At 39.9% G+C, this 20,846-nt stretch overlaps 1 protein-coding gene across 1 annotated transcript in view; it reads left to right on the forward strand.

Moving 5' to 3' along the window:
- KIF13B (kinesin family member 13B) overlaps positions 1-20,846 on the forward strand; it is a 200,386-nt gene that overhangs the window by 132,901 nt on the left and 46,639 nt on the right. The window contains exons 24-32 of the mRNA XM_070415506.1: positions 1,348-1,480; positions 5,999-6,145; positions 6,755-6,784; positions 8,530-8,629; positions 9,176-9,302; positions 10,050-10,105; positions 12,215-12,339; positions 13,667-13,843; positions 16,569-16,661. Coding sequence (XP_070271607.1) covers positions 1,348-1,480; positions 5,999-6,145; positions 6,755-6,784; positions 8,530-8,629; positions 9,176-9,302; positions 10,050-10,105; positions 12,215-12,339; positions 13,667-13,843; positions 16,569-16,661 — 988 coding nt within the window. The remainder of the gene's footprint in view (positions 1-1,347; positions 1,481-5,998; positions 6,146-6,754; positions 6,785-8,529; positions 8,630-9,175; positions 9,303-10,049; positions 10,106-12,214; positions 12,340-13,666; positions 13,844-16,568; positions 16,662-20,846) is intronic.

Genomic DNA, 20,846 nt, shown 5'->3' on the forward strand with positions numbered 1-20,846 from the left:
TCGATGTTTCTAGCTCTCTATTCCTCTCCCTTCCTCTTTGTAAAAAATCAATAAAATGTATTTTTTTAAAAAAAGAATACAGAGTGAAATAAATTTTTGGAGAATAGATAGCTTATTATGAATTATTTCTAATTAATCAACTGTAGAGAAAAGGGATCAAGATATGCTCTAGAATTCAAGTTTGCTTATTTTTCTTTAGCTCAAAGTTCTTTTCAGGTGGCATCGGTGATGGGAGGAGGTAGGCACATTTGTTTACCAGGATTTTAAAAGAAGAGTTTAAAAAAAAAAGAAGTTAAAAGGAAATGAGGGAAAGAGCACATATATTTGTACTTTTCATCTATTTTTTAAATGAAAACCAGATTTTCTTTTTTTGCGGTTAGAAAGTTTTAGCAAATTTTAAATTAGACATTGAGAGATTTTTTTGATTCTCTTTTCTTATGTGAGCAAAGATACTTGTCAAATTCCTAAAGCATATATTTATCTACTTCTGAAAAGATAATCACTGTACTTGCTCCTGTCCCACTGGTTACAATGTTTAGATTTTTTTTTTTTTATATTTTATTGATTTTTTACAGAGAGGAAGGGAGAGGGATAGAGAGTTAGAAACATTGATGAGAGAGAAACATCGATCAGCTGCCTCTTGCATACCCCCTCCTGGGGATGTGCCCGCAACCAAGGTACATGCCCTTGACCGGAATCGAACCTGGGACCTTTCAGTCCGCAGGCCAACACTCTATCCACTGAGCCAAACCGGTTAGGGCCAATGTTTAGATTTTTAAATAATCACTGAAATAGATTTGTAGTTTTCATACCTTTTTATTTTTAAAATATTTTTTTTTATTGATTTCAGAGAGGAAGGGAGAGGGGGAGAGATAGAAATATCAATGATGAGAGAATTATTGATTGGCTCCCTCCTGCAACGCCCCCTACTAGGTATCAAGTCAAAAACTGGGCATGTGCCCTGACAGGGAATTGAACTGTGACATCCTGGTTGATAGGTTGATGCTTAACCACGGAGCCACACCAGCTGGGCATCATACCTTTTTGAACAAAATAAAAGAGCCATTTCTAGTTCTGGTGTTCTACATATTCAGGTAAACTCCTCTAGTAATGAACTATGGAAATGGCTCCTGCAAGTATAGACTTAGTTCTGATACTATTTGTTTAACTTTGCCTTCAATTATATTTGCTAATATGTACTTGCGTATTACTCGTTGAGCTACAGATCATTCTATTTCACTATTTTGTTTGGAGGTCATTGTTATTGTTAATTCTCATGTAGGAGCCTAAGCTGCCTGTATTGAAATAGAAATGAATGATTTTCCAAGAACTTCAACTATTTCCTAGATGGAGTGAAGTCACCAGGAAAATGGAATTCTGGGTTCAAATCTTGGAACAGAACGAGAATGGTGAATACTGCCCCGTAGAAGTAATTTCTGCAAAGGACGTGCCTACAGGAGGAATCTTCCAACTCCGGCAGGTAACAGAATTATAAATGTTATTCTGAATGTTCACATTAAAGACTTTGGTACCATAAAGCTTACTATTGGATTTCTTTGACAGAAATGTCAGTGATAATGAAAACTAGACTGGCCAACTCCATTTCTTATGTTAAAATCATCTCCTACTTCATGTGTATTTTCTTTCATTTTAAAAAATGCTTCTATTTATAATATTTTAAAACCAGCTTCTGTTAGATTTAAGTAATTAAAGAGATAAGCTTTAAAGAACAACTTAGCATTGAATTGTACAAAATAAAACATATCAAGCAACATTAGAATATTTATAGAAACAAGGAGAAACAGAGTCATGTGGTGGGAAGAACAAACCTCCAGAGTCTAACCTGTTAGGGTCTCCCGTGAGTAAATCCAGTGACCTCTCAGAACCTTTAATCAGGTGCAGAGTGGAAGTGGTGATAATACCAACTTTGTAGGGTTGGTGTGAAGATTAGAGATATTGTATATGAAACACAGTGCTTGACACATGGGAGGTGGGAAGTAATTTTTTCTCCTGACACCAACCAATTCTCGGCAGACATTAGTGGGTGTCCTACTATTCAATTCAGTTTGGACCTTACCTGCCAGAGTTAGCTCAGACTCCACAGGTTTCAGGGCGTAGACTTAATCACAGAAGTGCCCTTGCTTCTGATTCCCGTGCCAAGTATCGGGTTCCCAGGTTACCCATACTTCTGTTCGACTTGGTTGCAGTCAGGGGCTCCCATAACACTCCTCCAAGGGTTTGATAATTTGCTAGAATGACTCACAAAACTTGGGAAAGCCTATTACATACTGCTATCAGTTTATTATAAGGATACAATGCAGGAACGGCCAAATGGAAGAGATGCATGGGTCAGGTATGGGATGAGGAATGAGGAATTTCATGTCCTCTCTGTGAACACCACTCTCCCAGTACCTGGATTTGTTTATCAACCAGGAAGCTCTCTGAACACCATCTTTTGTAAGTTTTTATGGATGTTCCATTATGTAGGAATGGTTGATGACACCATTTGGCCATTGGCCATAATCTCCAGCCCCACTCTCCTCTCTCTCTGAGGGGTGAGGCTGAAAGTTCCAACTTCTAATCAAGGCTTGGTCTTTCTGATGACCAAATTATCTGGGGGCCTGCCAAGAGTCGCCAGATTAAAAGTCACTTTATTAAAAGATGTGCCTATAACCTTTATCATTCTGGATAGTCCAAGAGTTTTAGGAGCTGTCTGCCAGGAATGAAGGACAAAGATCAAATATCTTTTTGTGATACCACAGGAGGAGTTAAATAAATGCCACTAGGCAGATATGAATACCTGCCAGGAATCAATTCAGCAGGGCAATATGTGGGAACCATCACTTGCCCCCAGGCAGATTGTAATCTGGAAAGTGTCTATTCTGCTAACTAAAGATGAGAGAGAATATCTTAATAGAATTTACATAGTGGATTTGGAAATACTCCTTTTTTGCCATGTTTTATATTAATTCAACATTTAGTAGACTATTGCATCCTATGATAGTTTCCATACTTTAGAACAATAGTCAAATATTAGAATGAATGTTACTCTAGTAAATGAATGTTTAAATCATTCACAGCAAAATATGAGAAAAGGTTAAAGGAAAAAGAAAGTTTGCTTAAATATTTAAGTTTCTAAATGTTTTAATAGAAGAAAGATGAAAAGCATTTATTCTCTAACCCCAGCAAATGAATTTTAGCAAATTCTTCATGCATATAAGGTCAAGGAACTGAAAGCAGAAGGAAATTAGTTTAAATTATAGCATGAGATATAGACATAAAATAGGGTTCTTAAGGGTGTGAAGAACATCTTTTTCTGAACATCTGTTAAATCTATATATATCCTTGTTAGCTGCCTTAGAAATTCATCTCCTGGAAGGCAAGACCAGATAATTTTCTGTGGTTTAATGTAAATTGAATACTTAAGTATTTGTCATACTTCTGACAACCTATATTTTAAGTGTTTAAAGGTAGGTTGGGTTTATCAGGAAAGACTCTTTTTGAAGGATGTGCATCCTGACCGGGATGCTGGAAGTATCGTGCAAAGGCTGGAGATTTTTTCATATGTAAAGGACAGGAATAAAAAGTGAAGATACAGCCCTAACTGGTTTGGCTCAGTGGATAGAGCGTCCGCCTGCGGACTGAAAAGTCCCAGGTTCGATTCTGGTCAAGGGCATGTACCTTGGTTGTGGGCACATCCCGAGTGGGGGGTGTGCAGGAGGCAGCTGATCGATGTTTCTCTCGCATTGATGTTTCTAACTCTCTATCCCTCTCCCTTCCTCTCTGTAAAAAATCAATAAAAAATATTTAAAAAAGAGTAAAGATACAGAGGTTGGAATAAAGTAGAGAGTAACGTGGGGAGAGCTGGAAAGCAGTGACAGAAGAGGTTGTAGCTAATTCATAGAGGGTGTTGATGGTAGGCTCATTGAATTTAATATATTTCAAAATTGGAACCTACTGTTCTTGAACAGGCAAATGGCAGGGAAAACTGGTTAGGTTAACATATGAAATTGCTGTTTTATAGTAAAAAAAATGGTTAAATATCAGCAGTTACAAGAAGTTCAGTTGAAAAACAGAAAGAAATTCAGTCAAACTGTTTAAGTATACTGATCAAAGCTCTTCCTGTGGAACATTGAGCCATTCCTGGATCTTTTTCCTCCTTTTCTTCCCTCTCCTTATCTGAATCCTCCCAAAAGGATATGTACTTTACCTTTCACATTTGGGCACACATTTAAAATAGATCACTTTCTGTCTTAGGCAAAGTAAATAATTGACTAAACTATTTTAGACAATTAAAATGTTTTCTGAGGTATTCTTTCCACAAAATACCTGATGCATAGTCCTTGTTAAATATGAAATCACAAGACATCTGTGACCCATCTTTTCAAATCAATCATTGCCTTAGTTGACTTTACTGATAACGCAGTGCTCTTGGGAATTAAAATCTGATGGAAGAGGGGAAGAGTAACTGACTTGAAATTGTATATTCAAAATCCATTTTTAAGTTATATTTTTAATTCTGTAATTTATAAACCAACTTTGAAGTCAGTAATTTGGGAATGCTGAGACTTTAAAGAAATGTATTGTTTTATTGTAAATATACAGGGTCACACATATTCTGAAAAAATGTGTCTAAGAAGGGATATTCTCTGATCAATTCTTTATTTTGCAGCTTAGTTAAACTTGTTTTATTTGAGGATTAGACCAGTGAATCCAGGATAGTATTAATCATTCTTATTTTTATTTTGCTTATTACTTAAAGCAGATCTATTACATAGGGTGGGTTTGGCAATCTGTTCTTTATTATATTTTTATTTTTAAATATATTTTTATGGATTTCAGAGAGGACGGGAAAAGGAGAGAGAAACAGAAACATCAATGGTGAGAATCATTGAGAGGTTGCCTCCTGCATGCCCCTTTTTGGGGATTGAGCCTGCAACTGGGCACGTTCCCAGACCAGGAATCAAACTGTGACCTCCTGGTTCATAGGTCGATGCTCAACCACTGAGCCACACTGGCCAATCTGCTCTTTTCTAAAAAGTCTAGGTAACATCTGTCACTATACTCTTTAACTTAAAATATCATGTATATTTTTCTACAGCTATATTTTAATGACAACATTTTATTATATATAGTAAAGTTTTAAGCAGTTACCAATATTTTGCATTTAATTTTATAACTAGTTTTTTGTTATTCTTAACATTGCTTTCTGATTCTTTAAATGCATACATCATTATTTACTTAGAAGATATTCCCAGAAAGTTGAATTGCTGGGTCAAGGAAAACGTAACTTTTTTATTCAAATTGCTTTGCAGAAAGCTTTACCAATTTATATTCCCACAAATAGTGTATGTAATTTAATTACTTTGGGCAATATTGGAAATTGCCTTTTTAAAAGATAATTGTCAGCTTAGTAAGTGAAATAAGTATGTATCGTGCTAATTTTAATTTGTATTTATTTGATTATTAGTAAGTTGAACATTTTTTATTGTCTAGCTCAGTGGTTCTCAACCTTCCTAATGCCACGACCTTTTAACACAGTTCCTCATGTTGTGGTGACCCCCAATTTCATTGTTACAAATTGAACATAATTAAAGCATAGTGATTAATCACAAAAACAATATGTAATTATATATGTGTTTTCTGATGGTCTTAGGCGACCCCTGTGAAAGGGTTGTTCGACCCCCAAAGGGGTCGCGACCCACAGGTTGAGAACTGCTGGTCTAGCTATTTTTGTTTCTTTTGTTAGAATGTTTTCTTTTAACATTTCTTGTTAAAAATGTGGAAACCATATATTTGTTCTGTGACTTTCTATTTGCTTAAAAGCTAATTTTTCATGATTAGCTTTTCAGTTGATAGTTTGCTATTTCACATTTAAAATATGAGGATAGTATCTCCAAATTAAATGCTTTTCCTAACATCAGCCTGTAGAGGTCTCTGTAAACCAAATTTTTACAATTCAAACCAATTTCAAGAAACTCTTAAAATTGTGATACAGGGGCAGTCCCGGCGAGTACAAGTGGAAGTGAAGACTGTGCAGGAGTCTGGGACGTTACCACTGATGGAAGAAAGTATATTGTCCATTGGCATTGGGTGTGTGAAAGTTAGAGCACTCAGATCCCTGAAGACGCATGAGACCTTCCATGTGAGTTACTCTGCCTATTATGTCCTTGTAGAAAGACTCATTAGGTGAGAGTATCTGGGAACCTGTCAGAAACTGCCTTCCACGAAAAATTCTTTCAGTATTCCTTTTGTTTTCCTTTGCTGTCTTTTTTTTTTTTTTTAACCTGGTATTCCACTGTACTGGACTGTTGGTTTTGCCCTGGTATGTGTCAAGCTGAGGGTTAATCAAACATCTCAGGCTCCAGAAAGTCCTCAGTGCCTACTCCTGATTAACCTCCTCCATCACCACCCTCTGCAGAAACCCCCCACTGGCTTGTAAAGACTGTCTGCTAGCAGGTGTTTGATTTCCCCTGGGGAGTGGGACTATAAACCCAGCAGGGGAAGTATTGTACTGGTTCCTGAAAAAGGTCAAATGTATGTTCTTCACTTTCCCATAAGAAGCTCAAGGGTTTACTCCAATTTTCTGAAAACTATCAAACCAAGAGTGAGGGTAAGCATGGGCGGGAGAAGAAGCAGTATATTATTCGTTAAATTAGAAAATATGAAGTTTGGGGAAAGATTCAGGTTGTTTAGCATTGCCTGATGCTTGGATAACTGTTTCAGTTCTGCATAATGTATTTTTTTCTTTCAGGATGAAGAGGAAGACATGGATAGCTACCAGGTAATTAAGTACCTGTTAGTCTCATCATATAAGCTTGATTAAAGTACCCATTCCTGAGTCTTGCTATACTGTTACTTAATAATAACACAATTAATTCTGATTCAAATATTGCTTTTCCTCAGATTAATACAGTAGGGAAGAATGAGTGTGTCATAGACTGTAAAGCCATAGCCTGTACAGTCTGTTTAGGTTGGGAATCATTTGTGATCTTTATCCTTTTCCAAACCTGGAGCTCTCCACCCAGCTTTCCTACAGATCTATTTCTGCAGATTCTCTACCTTATTTTTTCTGTCCTTGAGTGGACTCACCCACCCCTTTCTTGATAAGAGCTGTCATACTGCTCTTCAGTCAAGCCATGCTCCTAGATATTTGCCTTATTTTAAGCCAGGTATTTCTTCTCCCACTTCATGCAGTTATACGGGTTTGGTTTTGTATCTCCTCCTGCCCCTCCCCTTTTTCTAATCTGTAAAATTCTGTTTATGTCTGTTAAGTTTTATCTTGTTAGTCTTGTTAGGACTCTCAGAGCTTTTTGGATCCTGATTATGTCATCCAGTGTAGTCACTCTCCTGGTTTTGCATCATTCTAATTTGATAAAAATGTCTGCCTTCCTATATAAGTCACTGATAAAAACATTGTATCAGAGAGGGTTAAATCCAAAGTCCTATGGCACAACAATAGAGACTTCTTTGAAGCTGACATTATTTCATCAACCACTGTTCCTTGGATGTGATATTTCAGCCATTTCTGATCTCATTCAAGTAGACTCATTGTACAGTTCTCCATCATGTCCAAAAGATTGTCATGAGCTATTTGGTTAAATGCCTTAGTGAAATCCAGATACACACCATATCCACAGCATTCCACTGATCTACCCAGTCCTGTACCTTTATTACAAAAGGAAATGAGGTGAGATTGGTGTACAGTCAAGTGTTGACAGGCAGAATTGTTTGGCTGTTGATAATGCCCCTGTTTCCACTCCCCTCCCCCCACCAAACCAAGGGAGAGAAACATGAAGACTAGTCAAAATGTTGAAGACTGTAGTGAAGAACTTTGAAGAATTCTTATGGTGGTCCTAAGGGATATAAATATGAAGATTATTGAGTAGCATTTGTAATTTTTATCCAACACTGATAAACTGGTTCTGGAGATCAGAGAGGCGCTTTTTAGAAAGTCTTATCCTAATGATGATGCTTTAATTTCTGAAAGTTACTGTTCTGAATAATGGCTGGAGCCAACTAGTGACAATAATAGACATCTGTATATATACAAGCCTAAATGAGTGTTGCAACCAGAATGACTGGAACAACGGATCGACCAGTTGCTATGACATGCACTGACCACCAGGTGGCAGACACTCAACGCAGGAGCTGCCCCCTGGTGGTCAGTGTGCTCCCACAGTCAACCTCCTGCAACCCCTTCCCCCCTTATTGCCCCCCCCCCCCCCCCCGCCCCATCGGCCCTGAAATAACTAGAGGGCTGGTGCATAAATTCGTGCACAGGTGGGGTCCGGCCAGCCTGCCCCAATTGGGCCAGGCCAGCTCGGGGGAGGGATTGCGGGTGGTTGGCTGGCTGACCCTGCCCCCTGGTCGAACTCCCTGTCAAGGGGACAATTTGCATATTTGCCTTTTATTATATAGGATACTTAACATTTTTGAAGCACATTAGAGTAAGGTAAGATAGAGCATTGGTTTTAGATATATCGCCTATACATTATATTTCCTGTCATTTCCCTTGTTTTCTTCCAGGATCGGGATTTAGAGAGACTACGTAGAAAATGGCTAAATGCGTTAACAAAACGTCAGGAGTACTTAGATCAACAACTGCAGAAGCTTGTTAGTAAACATGGTAAGAAAAGCACATTGAATATTTCTCTCCCCCCCATTTGCAGCCATGTAAATTAGAAGTAAATGAACACATCAGTTATGGGGATGGCAAGAGCATAGGAATGTTATTGTGTCATAGCCTTTCCAAAGAACATTTATCTAATTGGAGTGATGTCTCTGCATAGGTCTCCCCTGGCCCCCACCAGATAAAGAGAAAATATGGTACACAAAGTAAACATTGTCCCTCAAAAATAACTTTGGGAAGATGCTAACATTTCTTGATTTCTTGTCCAAAGTACTTAAATCCTCTGACTCTGGAAGAAATTATTCATGTGCTCGTCCACTGTAGGCCTTCCACGAATTGGGCATGGCCTCTGTAAGAGTACACCAGCCTTGCTAGCTTATAGTTTTTTATCATAATTTTTTTATCATGACTTGAGGAAGTCATAAGTTCTAGTGAACCCTCATTATCAAGTAACTGAAATATAGACATCCTGTTGATACACAGGACAAAACTGTAAGTAGCAAGTGAAATAGCCCTGTCTGATCCTCATTCCTGATGTTTTAGACAAAACGGAGGATGATGCTGACCGTGAAGCTCAGCTTCTAGAGATGAGGTTGACTCTAACTGAGGAGAGGAATGCGGTTATGGTCCCCTCCGCCGGCAGTGGGATTCCAGGGGCACCAGCAGAATGGTACGCATGCCGCCATGTGTCTCCTAAGGTTCTAAATGCTCACTAAGCCAACTGCTTTCTGTAGGAATTTTGCCTGTGCTTTAATTAATGGAAGGCTCATTGCAGCATATGGGGGAAAAGTTGTTTGAATTAGAGGACGTGTTTAAATTATTTTCATGAGTTGGAATAACTATGGCCTAAAATTGTTTTATTAAATAATATTGTTATGAGCTCAAATAATTAAGATTTCTGAGAATCTAAATCAATATTTAGTACCAGTGCACTTAGCATTTAAAAAAAATAGTTAATATGTTAATTACTTGGGTCATTCCCTTAAAAGACCATTTGGTCATCATAAAATTGCATCTCTAGGAGTTTTTAGTTTTTGGTGCTCGTGAAAACTGTACCGTCAGCAGATTTCTGTGCCACTTTATAGAAATTAAAAATAGTAAATGAAGCCATATGGGGCCCTTAGGTATATAATTTTATAAGAAAGTAACCTTAAACAAGGAAGCCTCATTTATAAACAGGTATATGCATCTTAGAAGATGGAGTTCTAATTTCAGAACACATGATAATTACACCCGAGAGCACCCGAGAAGGGAGGCAGCACTTACCGTCAGGGCTCTGTGGCATCTCTGATGTTTATTACAGCAAACCCAGCAGCAGAGTTATTGTTGGCTGGCTGTGATTAAGGCTGTGGCACCATGTCCGGGCTGCTGAGACTGTCTGCTTTATTTGAGATGCTATTTGTTCATTATGTTTTAGGACCCCAGTTCCTGGGATGGAAACACACATTCCTGTTATATTCCTTGATTTAAATGGTAAGTTAGGAGGTACTTTTGGAAGGCTTACCTCTAACACATTACTCTCCATGTAACACTTAGATTCTAACAAAGGATGCAGTTGTGCAATTCTGTAGGCCTAAAGTGAGGGTTCATTTTATGTGTGCCAAAGGACTTGATACTTGACCAAGAATGAACTTTCTGAGAGAGTAATATTTTTGTAACAGTGATAGGTATGTTTCATCATGATGTGTATCACATATTCTACAGCCCGCACTGTATGCATGCTTTGTTCTTTCCTCAGTTTAGGAAGGTAGTCATGTTTTCCTGCACTTAAAATTAAAGAATAATTCTTAGAAAAGGCTTCTCTCTGGAAGGGACTAATGACTAGTGGTTGCTTATGTAGCCTGTTTTCTTTTATCTGGTGCTTCCTTAACATTGCCTACTAAAGTTACCACTTTTTCTGTGAGTTCTTCTGTCATTCATCCCTACCTTGCCTATTTTTTAATGTCATTTTTTTCTGACATTTTATGGTCATGTTAAAATATCTTAGGTGTGGCTACATTTTACATATACTTTATCTGACAAGGAAAAATAAAAATGTAGAGGTAGATTAAAGAGCTAAAAATAAGTTAAAAGTCAGCAGTTGAATTCCTAAAACATGTGCAGAAGAACTGTATATTAAAATTAACTATGTTAAATGGGCAAGATGGGATGTCCTCAGGGGTTTTCTTTCACCGAGCTGGAAGTGAGTTATGATATCTGAGGTTTTTCGCATCTTGTGCTGGTTAGCTTATTTAGACACATGGGAGAGTTTCATATACACACAGAGTTAGAAAGAGTACTTAGCCACTTCCACTATCTGTCCACCTGATAGGGTTTCAATGTATTGCCGCAGCGCTCTCTCTTACCTTGTTCTCTTGAATCTTGAACCTAAAGGTGACTCTGGCCTAATCTTATGCTCAGTTCCTGGATAGGTGAGGTGTGTGTGTGTGTGTGTGTGAGAGGGAGAGAGAGAGAGAGGGAGAGGGAGAGAAGACTAAGCCTAAAGAAGACCTGTTAGTATGGATATTCCTAGACATGATCAGGACCTTGTTCAGCCTTATGCCCATTGTTGGTCTGCCTAAGCCCACATACTAAAAAGATACCTTTGATGCCTACTCACAGCTTATAGATAGGGAGTTGGGAGGACAGGTTTGGAACTGAGTAACCAAAGGGACAGTGACAGCTAAGTGTAGTTTGTGATCCTGGATTTGAACAATGGAAAAATTTGAGTATGGACTCTATCTATATATATAAAAGCCTAAGCATAAAAAAATAAAATAAAATAAAAGCCTAAGCGACTGACCAGTAGACTGGTTGCTATGACACGCACTGACCACCAGGGGGCAGACGCTCAATGCAGGAGCTGCCCCCTGGTGGTCAGTGCGCTCCCACAGCGGGAGTGCCACTCAGCTGACCTACAAGCGCCAGACACAGGGCTCACGGTTGGCCGCCACAGCCTCGAGACCACAGCAGAGCAGCAGCGAGCCTATTGAGCAGCAGGCAGTGGCAGCAGCAGGCGCAGTAGGGCCAGGATGAGCAGGAGTGGCAGGCAGGAGGAGCAGGTGGTGTTGGACTGCTGGTTTTGGCCCGATCACTGCAGGCTACGCCGAGGGTCCCCACCGGTGCATGAATCCATGCACCGGGCCTCTAGTATTATATAATTGGCTACAGGAACTAGAAACCCCTCCAGTTTCTAGTTCCTGTAGCCAATTGATTCTTTTAATGAACTCAACTGTCAGATAATCAGAATCATTCTCGCTTCTCCTTTTTTCAGTCCACTCTCAGGGAATTTGGGTTATAATCTTATCATTAACATTTATGGACTGACCTTGAGTAATCTCTTGGGTATTTTGGCTTCAGTTGCCTTTCATGTAAAATAAGGCATAAAGGTAGGAGATTGGGTAAGATAATTTCTTGAGGCATTTTTCATCTCTAAGATCTGTGAACTGTTTAATGGTCATCATCCTTGTCATGTAAGATTTTAGAGCCAAAGGAAATGAAATTTGAGGAAGAAGGATTTTAATACCAAACACATTGAAATTTAACTGGTAGGGGTTGTCCTTAAAATGATCTTTGTACGTAATGGAACTTCTCCGCTTTTAGCGGATGATTTCAGCTCTCAGGATAATCTTGATGACCCAGAACCTGGTGGATGGGATGCTACCCTTACTGAGGAAGAGGAGGACGAGTTCTTTGAACTGCAGATTGTCAAACACCATGATAGAGAGGTAAGTAAAACATAACTCAGGAGGATTGGATGAGAAGTAGTTTCCTTAACCTTTCCCTGAGCCTTTTGAAACAGCCAGCAAGGTTGTTATTTCAGTGCTTACATTTCTCCAGAAATGAAAATGGAAACTTTTCATTATGGCTTCCAGAAAGAATGGAACCACTTCCAGAAGGAGTGGATTATCTGATTAGTCCACGCAACATTTACTTCCTCTCCTGGTGAAGGCTGAGTGTTAGTATTCATTGTTCAGGTCTGCAGGGCCCACTCTCTAGGGAAATGCTGCTGAAGTGAAGAGGTAAAATGATACCATACCTGGGATTTGCTTTGAAATTCTTCAGTTAATACTTTCTAAAAAAGGGGGGGCAGGGAAACAATCAATGAATCCAGTGTGGTAAAATCCTAATAATGTTTGAATCCTAGTGATGCATATACTAGTACAGTGGGGGTTCATTTAAAAATTTGGAGTATATTGGGAAAATGATAAAATACTTTAAGGAAGGGAAGTTGATGTGATGCTTTGAAGGACACATGGTCCCTTAGGGGTATGCCTAAGATGCACAACCTGGGTCTCACAGGGGGAAGCAGTCAGACAACCCAGCTGTGGCACCCTCTGTAAACAGACATGGGCCCTTCCTTCGTAGTCAGTGTCTCGAGTGATAAACAAAGGCTGGGGAACCATTTCAAATTAAATTAGAATAAAGGGACCGTGACAGCTAAATGTAGTTTGTGATCCTGGATTGGAACAATGGGAAAATTTGAGTATGAACTCTATATTATGTCATAGTATTGCATCGATGTGAAATTTCCTGAATATTATAATATTCAGGAAGTCAGAGGGTAAGTCAGAGGATGCCCTTGTTCTTAGACGATAACTGCTAAAGTATTTGGGGATGTAGAGTTATATGTCTGTAACTTACTCTAAAGCAATTCAGCAAAAAATTAATAATAATAACACAGTGTGTGTATGTGTTGTGAGGAAGAGGGAAAAGAAAAGTGGCCAGTATTAACAGTTGATGAATCTAGATGAAAGATATGCAGGAGTTCATTAAACTGAATTTGCAAAAAAATTTTTATGTTCATGGCTGGCAGGTGAGCATTTTTTTAAAAAAAATTTCAAATCCAGCCAGCAGAGAACATTCTGCTCTGTATTCCCAGCCGAGGGTGTTCGTGGCCACACCCTCATACTCCACAGTCTTCAGGACAGGGCTCTTAGTAGACTCCCTCATGACTGGCGTGTTCCACCTCAGCCCAAGCCAAGGTGTCTCTTTGTGAGGTTTCTTGTTCTTAGGAGAAGATGGGAAAGCATGTTCTTTCTGTCTTCTCTGCAGGTGAAAGCGGAAGCTTCGTGGGACTCCGCAGTGCACAGTTGTCCTCAGCTCAGCAAAGGCACCCCTGCGGATGAGCGAGTGTTTCTGATTGTGCGGGTGACGGTCGGGCTCAGCCATCCAGCTGACATGCAGCTAGTGTTGCGCAAACGAATCTGTGTCAATGTGCATGGCCGGCAGGTGAGTCGCTCATCCTAGTGGAAGAAATGACTGGAAGCAGGGTAGGGCCGTGGAGCGACCCTCTGGCCTCCCATCCCACAGGCTCTGTGCAGCATTGCGCACTTCTTTTCAAGGGGCTGTTCCTGGCCTGTAGCTGGGCTTGCTTCCGTCCCAGAGCATGTCACCCTGGCTTCCTCTGAGCCAGTAGTAAATCATTACAGTGGACCTTTATTATTGTATAGGCACAACTTACAGCCCTTTTTCAGGTGCCACAGAGCCTTGTCGAGGTGAAGGCTCTTTGTTTTTGACTTTTCATCTGGGTCCTCTAAGATGAGAAGGTTCACTGCAGGGAGCCTTTGTTTGTGCTTCTTACCCTTTGCTTTCCATACCTTTCTTTCCTTTCAGTCATCTCTCTGAATTGGCTGATTCATAAATTTGGGACGTGGACTCTTATCTGGCTTTGGGGTAAAAGATGAATAAGTAATAGTCTCAGTCCTTAAAGAGCCAGTGTCCGTTGGCATGTGTCCAGGTATAAACAGGTGACTCTCCTCTCCTGTGACTGTGCCCTGATGCGGGTGCTCACCATGTGCTGGGAGAGGGCAGGTGCGGAAGGGAGAGTTCAGGCTGAGGACATCGGGGGAGACTTCAGAGAGCAGGTAGCATGCGAGCTGCTTTTTTGCAGACAAGGAAGGAGCTGTTGGCTGTTCCGTGGAGAGGAGGAAATATGTGCAGGGGTGGTGAGGATGGCAAGGGCGTGGCAGGCTTGGGGACCTGGAGAAGCAGGGGTGCGCTGCAGAGCCAAAGGCCGTGGCCGGCATGGTTGCAAGCTAGATTACAAAGGACCTTGTGCCACATGAAGGACACATTTAGTGGAACATTTCTAGGTGGATATAAACTCTTTCCGTTATTGGTTTTGCAAATACAGGATTTGGGAGGTTGATTCTAGGGATTCTTTTTAACTGTCTATGCTCACTCTTTGGAGGCCTTCCCAATACACTGACTAAAACCAGAACAGATGAAAATAAATCTTTTCATTTAAAAGAGCACAGTCATGGTTGACAGAGTCCTAGATGTAATCGCCACCCCTAAAAATTAATCTTTAGTTCTAAATGTCACACTGATATCAATCTTCGAAATGAAGACTGGCGGTAACGCTGTTAAAATTGCAGCTCTTTAGCTGGGCAATCCAACATCAATAAAGCCCAGGTCGTCGGGTTAGCCAGAGATGCATATGGTGTGTCTCCCATTCACTCTTCTCTTCACCTCCCTTTTCTCGGAAGGCTCGATGGATTAAAATCGGCACGCTGGGGAACATTTTGAAGAGTTATTTGCCGTTTCAGAACTAGAGATTCTGGTTGCCAAGCACCGAGACTAACCTGGTACAACTGAGACTGACTGGGTACTGGCCCCACAGAATTTTTAACAGAAAGGGTGCATTGTGATGTCACCAAGTTTTTTCTACATTTTTTTGTTTGTTTTTATTTTTTGTTGCAGGGACAAGGACTTGCCACATTTTCCCCCTGGTTGAAATGATTTGATAGTATCCAGCTGATACTGAATGAAATTACAGTATTTTAGGGCATGGCAGTTTTCGTCCCAATTTCAGATATTTCATTTCTAAAAACGAAGTCTGTATAAAAAGAGCAGGGACTTCCTTAGGAGCCTAATACATGCAAGTCAGCTTTAGTAATTCCATAGACATAGAAAACAAGAATGGAGATAACAGCAGCACCCATACTCTCCCTCTCCCCACTGCCCCCCGCCCCACACACACACCCATTAGAAAATAGCTGTAGCTCCTCTCTGGCCAATGGACTGGTAATGGCTCAGCTTTGCGGGCTGCAGTCAAGAGAGTGAAGAGATGAAGTAATGGTCTCTTTGCATTCTAAAAGGTTAATATATCTTTAAAAAATTACTAAAGATTACTAAATAGGAAAGAAATTACTCAGTAGGTTTGTGAAAATATGTATTCCTAAGACCAAGCAGCTTGATTTTTCTGTTTTCTTTGGGAGGTTTTCACATATTTCCTGCTTCCCTTTTGCATGAGGAAAAAGGTTCTCTGTTAGTTTAATATTCTCTCTTCTTCTTATCTTTATTCACCAATTATATTCTGCCCTCATCCCTGCTCTCTTCAACCTCTACAGGATGTTCAGTCTTAGCAGCATCTTTAAATGAGTCATCTATGCATTAATTCAACAGTTCAATTCTTAACTGCAAAGAGCACAGTCAGCATAAACAATGACCATGCACTCTTAAATCATCCTTCATAACGATCCTGCTTTAGTCAAGAATTTAATGCCCGAACTTGTCAATATTCATGGTACAAGATGTCCATCGTACTGGAATAAAAAAAGTGTAAGAGTCACCAGTCCTTGCTTACCTTTTAGCTAGAAGGTCGTTTTATTGTGTAGAAGTTAATAGCCTTATTTCCGTAGCCTTTAAGCAGAGTTGAACCGGATGCCTGGTGTCAGTTTCCTGAGGTTAGGGTCTGTGCTCTCAGTGTGTGGATATAGGACCTGTTACCCATTCGCACATGTAGACACACAGGTATCTAAAATGGGTTGTGTGCACTAAGACAAAGTGGAGGAACCTGTGTTTGGTGATTTGGATTTCAACATGCATAGATTGGAAATATGTTCTGTTTCTTTTTGGTTGGAGTGAATGCAATATCATTTACGCTGTTTCTCTGATAACATAAATTCAGTTTTTGAAGTGGAAAACCGTATCTTCTATTTTGTTTTTCTAGGGTTTTGCTCAGAGTCTCCTAAAAAAGATGTCTCATCGAAGTTCTATTCCTGGCTGCGGAGTGACTTTTGAGATTGTCTCCAATATCCCAGAGGTGAATGATCATATGAAATTTGAATTTACTAAAAATAAACATGTAAAAAGAGCTAACTCCCTGAAAAGCCACCTACCTAAGGAACATGTACTAAATAGAAATGTATATTTAGAGATATGCTATAAGTTTTTAGAAGAATTTCCTAATCTTGACTCAGTAACATGTACTTGTGGCTCTAAAGCAGTGGTTCTCAACCTTCTGGCCCTTTAAATACAGTTCCTTATGTTGTGACCCAACCATAAAATTATTTTTGTTGCTACTTGATAACTGTAATGTTGCTACTGTTACGAATCGTAATGTAAATATCTGATATGCAAGATGGTCTTAGGTGACCCCTGTGAAAGGGTCGTTCGACCGCCAAAGGGGTCGCGACCCACAGGTTGAGAACCCCTGCTCTAAAGGTTCCGGCTTTAGTATTTTGTTAAAGAAAAACATTGCTTTGAAAAGCAAATCGACCCGGCCCACATGGCTCTGTGGTTGAGCATCAACCTATGAACCAGGAGGTCACGGTTCGATTCCCAGTCAGGGCACATGCCTGGGTTGTGAGCTTGATCCCCAGTGGGGGACATACAGGAGACAGCAAATCAATGATTCTCTCTCATCATTGATGTTTCTGTATCTCTCTTCCTCTCCCTTCCTCTCTGAAATCAATAAAAATATATTAAAAAAAGAAAAGCAAGTTGACACCTTTTCACTGATAAAAGATAAAGAGGAATAAGTGGTACAAACTTCCAATTATAAAACAATGTCACAGAGATATAATGTACAGCAGAGAAAATAGTCAATAATATCATAATAATTTTATATGATGGCAGATTGTTACTAGACTTATTGTGGTGACCACATTGTAAGGCATATAAATGTCAAATTACTGTGTTGAACACCTAAAACTAATTTAATGTTGTATGTCAACTATCTTCCTATATAATAAAAGCCTAATATGCAAATTGTCCCCTCGACCAGGAGTTCAATCAGGGGGTGGGACCAGCTGGCCAACTGCCCGCAGCCCCTTCCCCCAACCAGCCCCGCCCTGGCTGGCAGCGGCAGTGGCAGCAGGTGTCTGGGGGTAGGGAGGCCCCGGCCAGCAGCCACCAGGGACCCTACCTGTGCACAAATTTCATGCACTGGGCCTTTAGTCTATATCTATATATATAAAAGCCTAAGCGACCATTACAACTGGTTGACTGAATGACCACTCGATCGGTCGCTGTGACGTGCACTGACCACCAGGGGGCAGATGCTCAACGCAGGAGCTGCCCCCTGGTGGTCAGTGCGCTCCCAGAGCCAACCTCCCGTGGCCAGCCAACCTGCCATGGTCCCACCCCCCGGCTGACCAGGTGGTCAGTGCGCTCCCACAGCCAACCTCCTGCAGCCAGCCAACCTCCCCCAGGGCCAACCGGCCGGCCCTAATTGGCCCCGATCGCCAGTCAGGCTGAGGGACTCCACCATGCACAAATTCATGCACCAGGCCTCTAGTACTTCAATAAATAATAAACTTTTAAAAAGACATAAGGTAATATTGTAACTCTCAAAGGGAGCCAACATAAGATAGCAGAGATTTAGGGTTTCATTTTGGAGCCAAACAGAAATCTTGTTTCTTTAACCTATTAGTGAAGTGAACTCTCATAGGTTACCCTGAGTCTAAATGTTTTCATTTATCAGAAAAGGTTAGCAATACCTTCCAAAGAGGATTGTTTTAAGAATTCAATGAGACAGTATATACAAATTGTTGTGCACACGCTAAACTATAAATTGTAATTGCTGTTATTATTGTAGTTACTATTGTTATTTTATTATTATTATTTCTCTTTATGAACTAAGTGAGATATTCACAGGACTTAAACAAATCAAGCTTAAAATGTCCCTGACAGAAGATTATTGTAGGATGCAGTTTATGCTTCCTAGTGTTTCATCCCTGATTGAGAGACTTATTAACTGGGCACTGCACGCTGGTATTGGAAGCCTTCTGTACATGAGCAGGAGAAATGAGGGACCTACGAAAAGGATTCGATGACAGAGAGAGAGGAGCAGCCCTCGCTACACTCACTGTCTGAAAGCAGGAGTGAGTGAGGAGGTGAGACTCCTTTCTCAGGAGTGGAGCACAGAGCATGGAGTGTGAGCCCTGGGGGCACGCCTTGTCTCCTCACATCCATCCACGTCAGCCCCATTCTCTTTATTTGAGGGTTCAGTGTGTGTTCATTCATCCTGTTGAGTATCTGAACAATAGATGGAACAATATATATTTTAATACGGAGAGCAGTTTTTGGAAGAGATTTCTTGTATTGCAAAACACTTTTTCTTTCAAATAATGTCAAATAGTAACTTGTTTTTCCTGGATCTTCAAAGTGTTAGACTTTCATAGTAAATATTAACTGTTAAACTATTTAATTTGGAGCCTGCTGAACAAATGTTAAGTCTGTTTTCAGAGTTAGACTACCTGCAAAATCTTGGGTCCATAATGGATCACTCTTTGCATACTTACATGTTTAACTAGAGACTTGCTGTTTATTCTCTGCATCTGAGTGTTTTGCATGTTTTCCTGGTTGTTTCAGATCTTAACTCTATAAGTGGTTTGAGTGTAATTGAGAAACAGTGACAGCTATAATGAACCATCTCCACTTTTCCTTCCTCTTCTCATCTTTCTGTCCCTATCACTTCACCCCTCCTATTTGTAATTTTCTTATCCTCTTTACAAGTGTTTTTTTAAATTTCTTTATTGATTAAGGTATTACATATGTGTCCTTATCCCCCCATTATTCCCCTATCCCCCCTTTACAAGTGTTTTTATTCTTCAGGTGGTATGGTTTTCAAAGGGAAGAAATGTGGAGGAACCAGCTGAAATATAAACATAACCTCATGTGTTTGGGCTACCTGCTAATAATTAGCTAAACATCTCAGTTGGCAAGCGTAATTTTTACATTGCCAAATTCTTATGTAAAGTAAAAGGGAAAGTGAGACTTAAAGCCTACAGTAAAAGGACTATACTTAGTTTATTTTTTTATTTAAAAATAAAAAGATCCCTTAAGCCCTGGCCATTGTGGGTCAGTGGGTTTGATTCCCGGTCAAGGTCACGTACCTGGGTTTCAGGTTCACCCCACTCCAGGTCGGAGTGCCTGGTGGGAGGCAACCAATTGATGTGTCTCTCTCACATCGATGTTTCTCTCTCTCTTTCCACCTCCTTCCCTCCCTTTTTCCACTCTGAAAATCAATGGAAAAAGTATCCTCTGGTTAGGATTAGCAACAACAAAAAGATCCCTTAAGAAGCTAGGTCTCATCATGAAAAAGCCCCAAAAAGTCCTTTTGTGTTCCATATTACAGAAGCTAGGAGGGTTTGGTGGCAAGAAGTGATCATAGGCCAGAGGGCAACAAGAAACATCTTCACATGTTTTTTTGGGTTTTTTTAAGCAGCGTCAATGCTTTCATTGCTGGTGGGAGTATAAAATAATATACCACTTTAGAAAATAGACACCTACCTCATGACTCAGTCATTCCATTTCTAAGTTCTTACCCAAGAGAAATGGAAGCATATGTCCATAAAGACTTGCACAAGAATATTCATAGCAGCTTCTCAGAATAACCGGAAACCGGAAACAACTCAAACATCCATCATCAGATGAATAGATAAAATAAATTGTGGTACCTCCATACTGTGGAATCTTGCTCAGCTCTACAAAGAAATGAACTATATGAATGAACCTCAGAATTATGCTGAGTGAAAGAAGCTAGACACAAAAGAGTATGATTTCATTTATTTGAAGTTCCAAAAAAGATGAAATGTTTAACATGTATAGTCAGAGAAATTGTCTCACCTTAAGGAGGGCTGGGATTGATTGTGAAGCCCATAAATGAACTTCCTGAGTTAATGGAAATGTTTTACGTTTGATAGGTGTGTGGGTAACATGGAGACATATGCATTTCTTGAAACTCAAGTATCCCCTTTCTTAGACAATCAGGATAATGTCTGTACCCTTCAGACACTGATAAATATTCTGTGTTGAGTGGAAAAACGAATATGTACTCTAGCCTTGCCTCTTTTGCTAATTATGTGGCCTTCCTCTTTGAGGAAATGAAATGAAATGAAATGAAAATGATTTCAGGGTTATTAAAAGGCTCAAATGCATTACTATAGGAGTCAAAAATGTTGCCATCTTTCAAATTCTTCCTTATTTTATCCATCCCAATACT

The sequence above is a fragment of the Myotis yumanensis genome, unplaced genomic scaffold (genome assembly GCF_028538775.1).
Source record: "Myotis yumanensis isolate MYYU_CA2020_CCGP unplaced genomic scaffold, mMyoYum1.0.hap1 SCAF_5, whole genome shotgun sequence".
In the NCBI taxonomy this organism is placed as follows: domain Eukaryota; kingdom Metazoa; phylum Chordata; class Mammalia; order Chiroptera; family Vespertilionidae; genus Myotis; species Myotis yumanensis.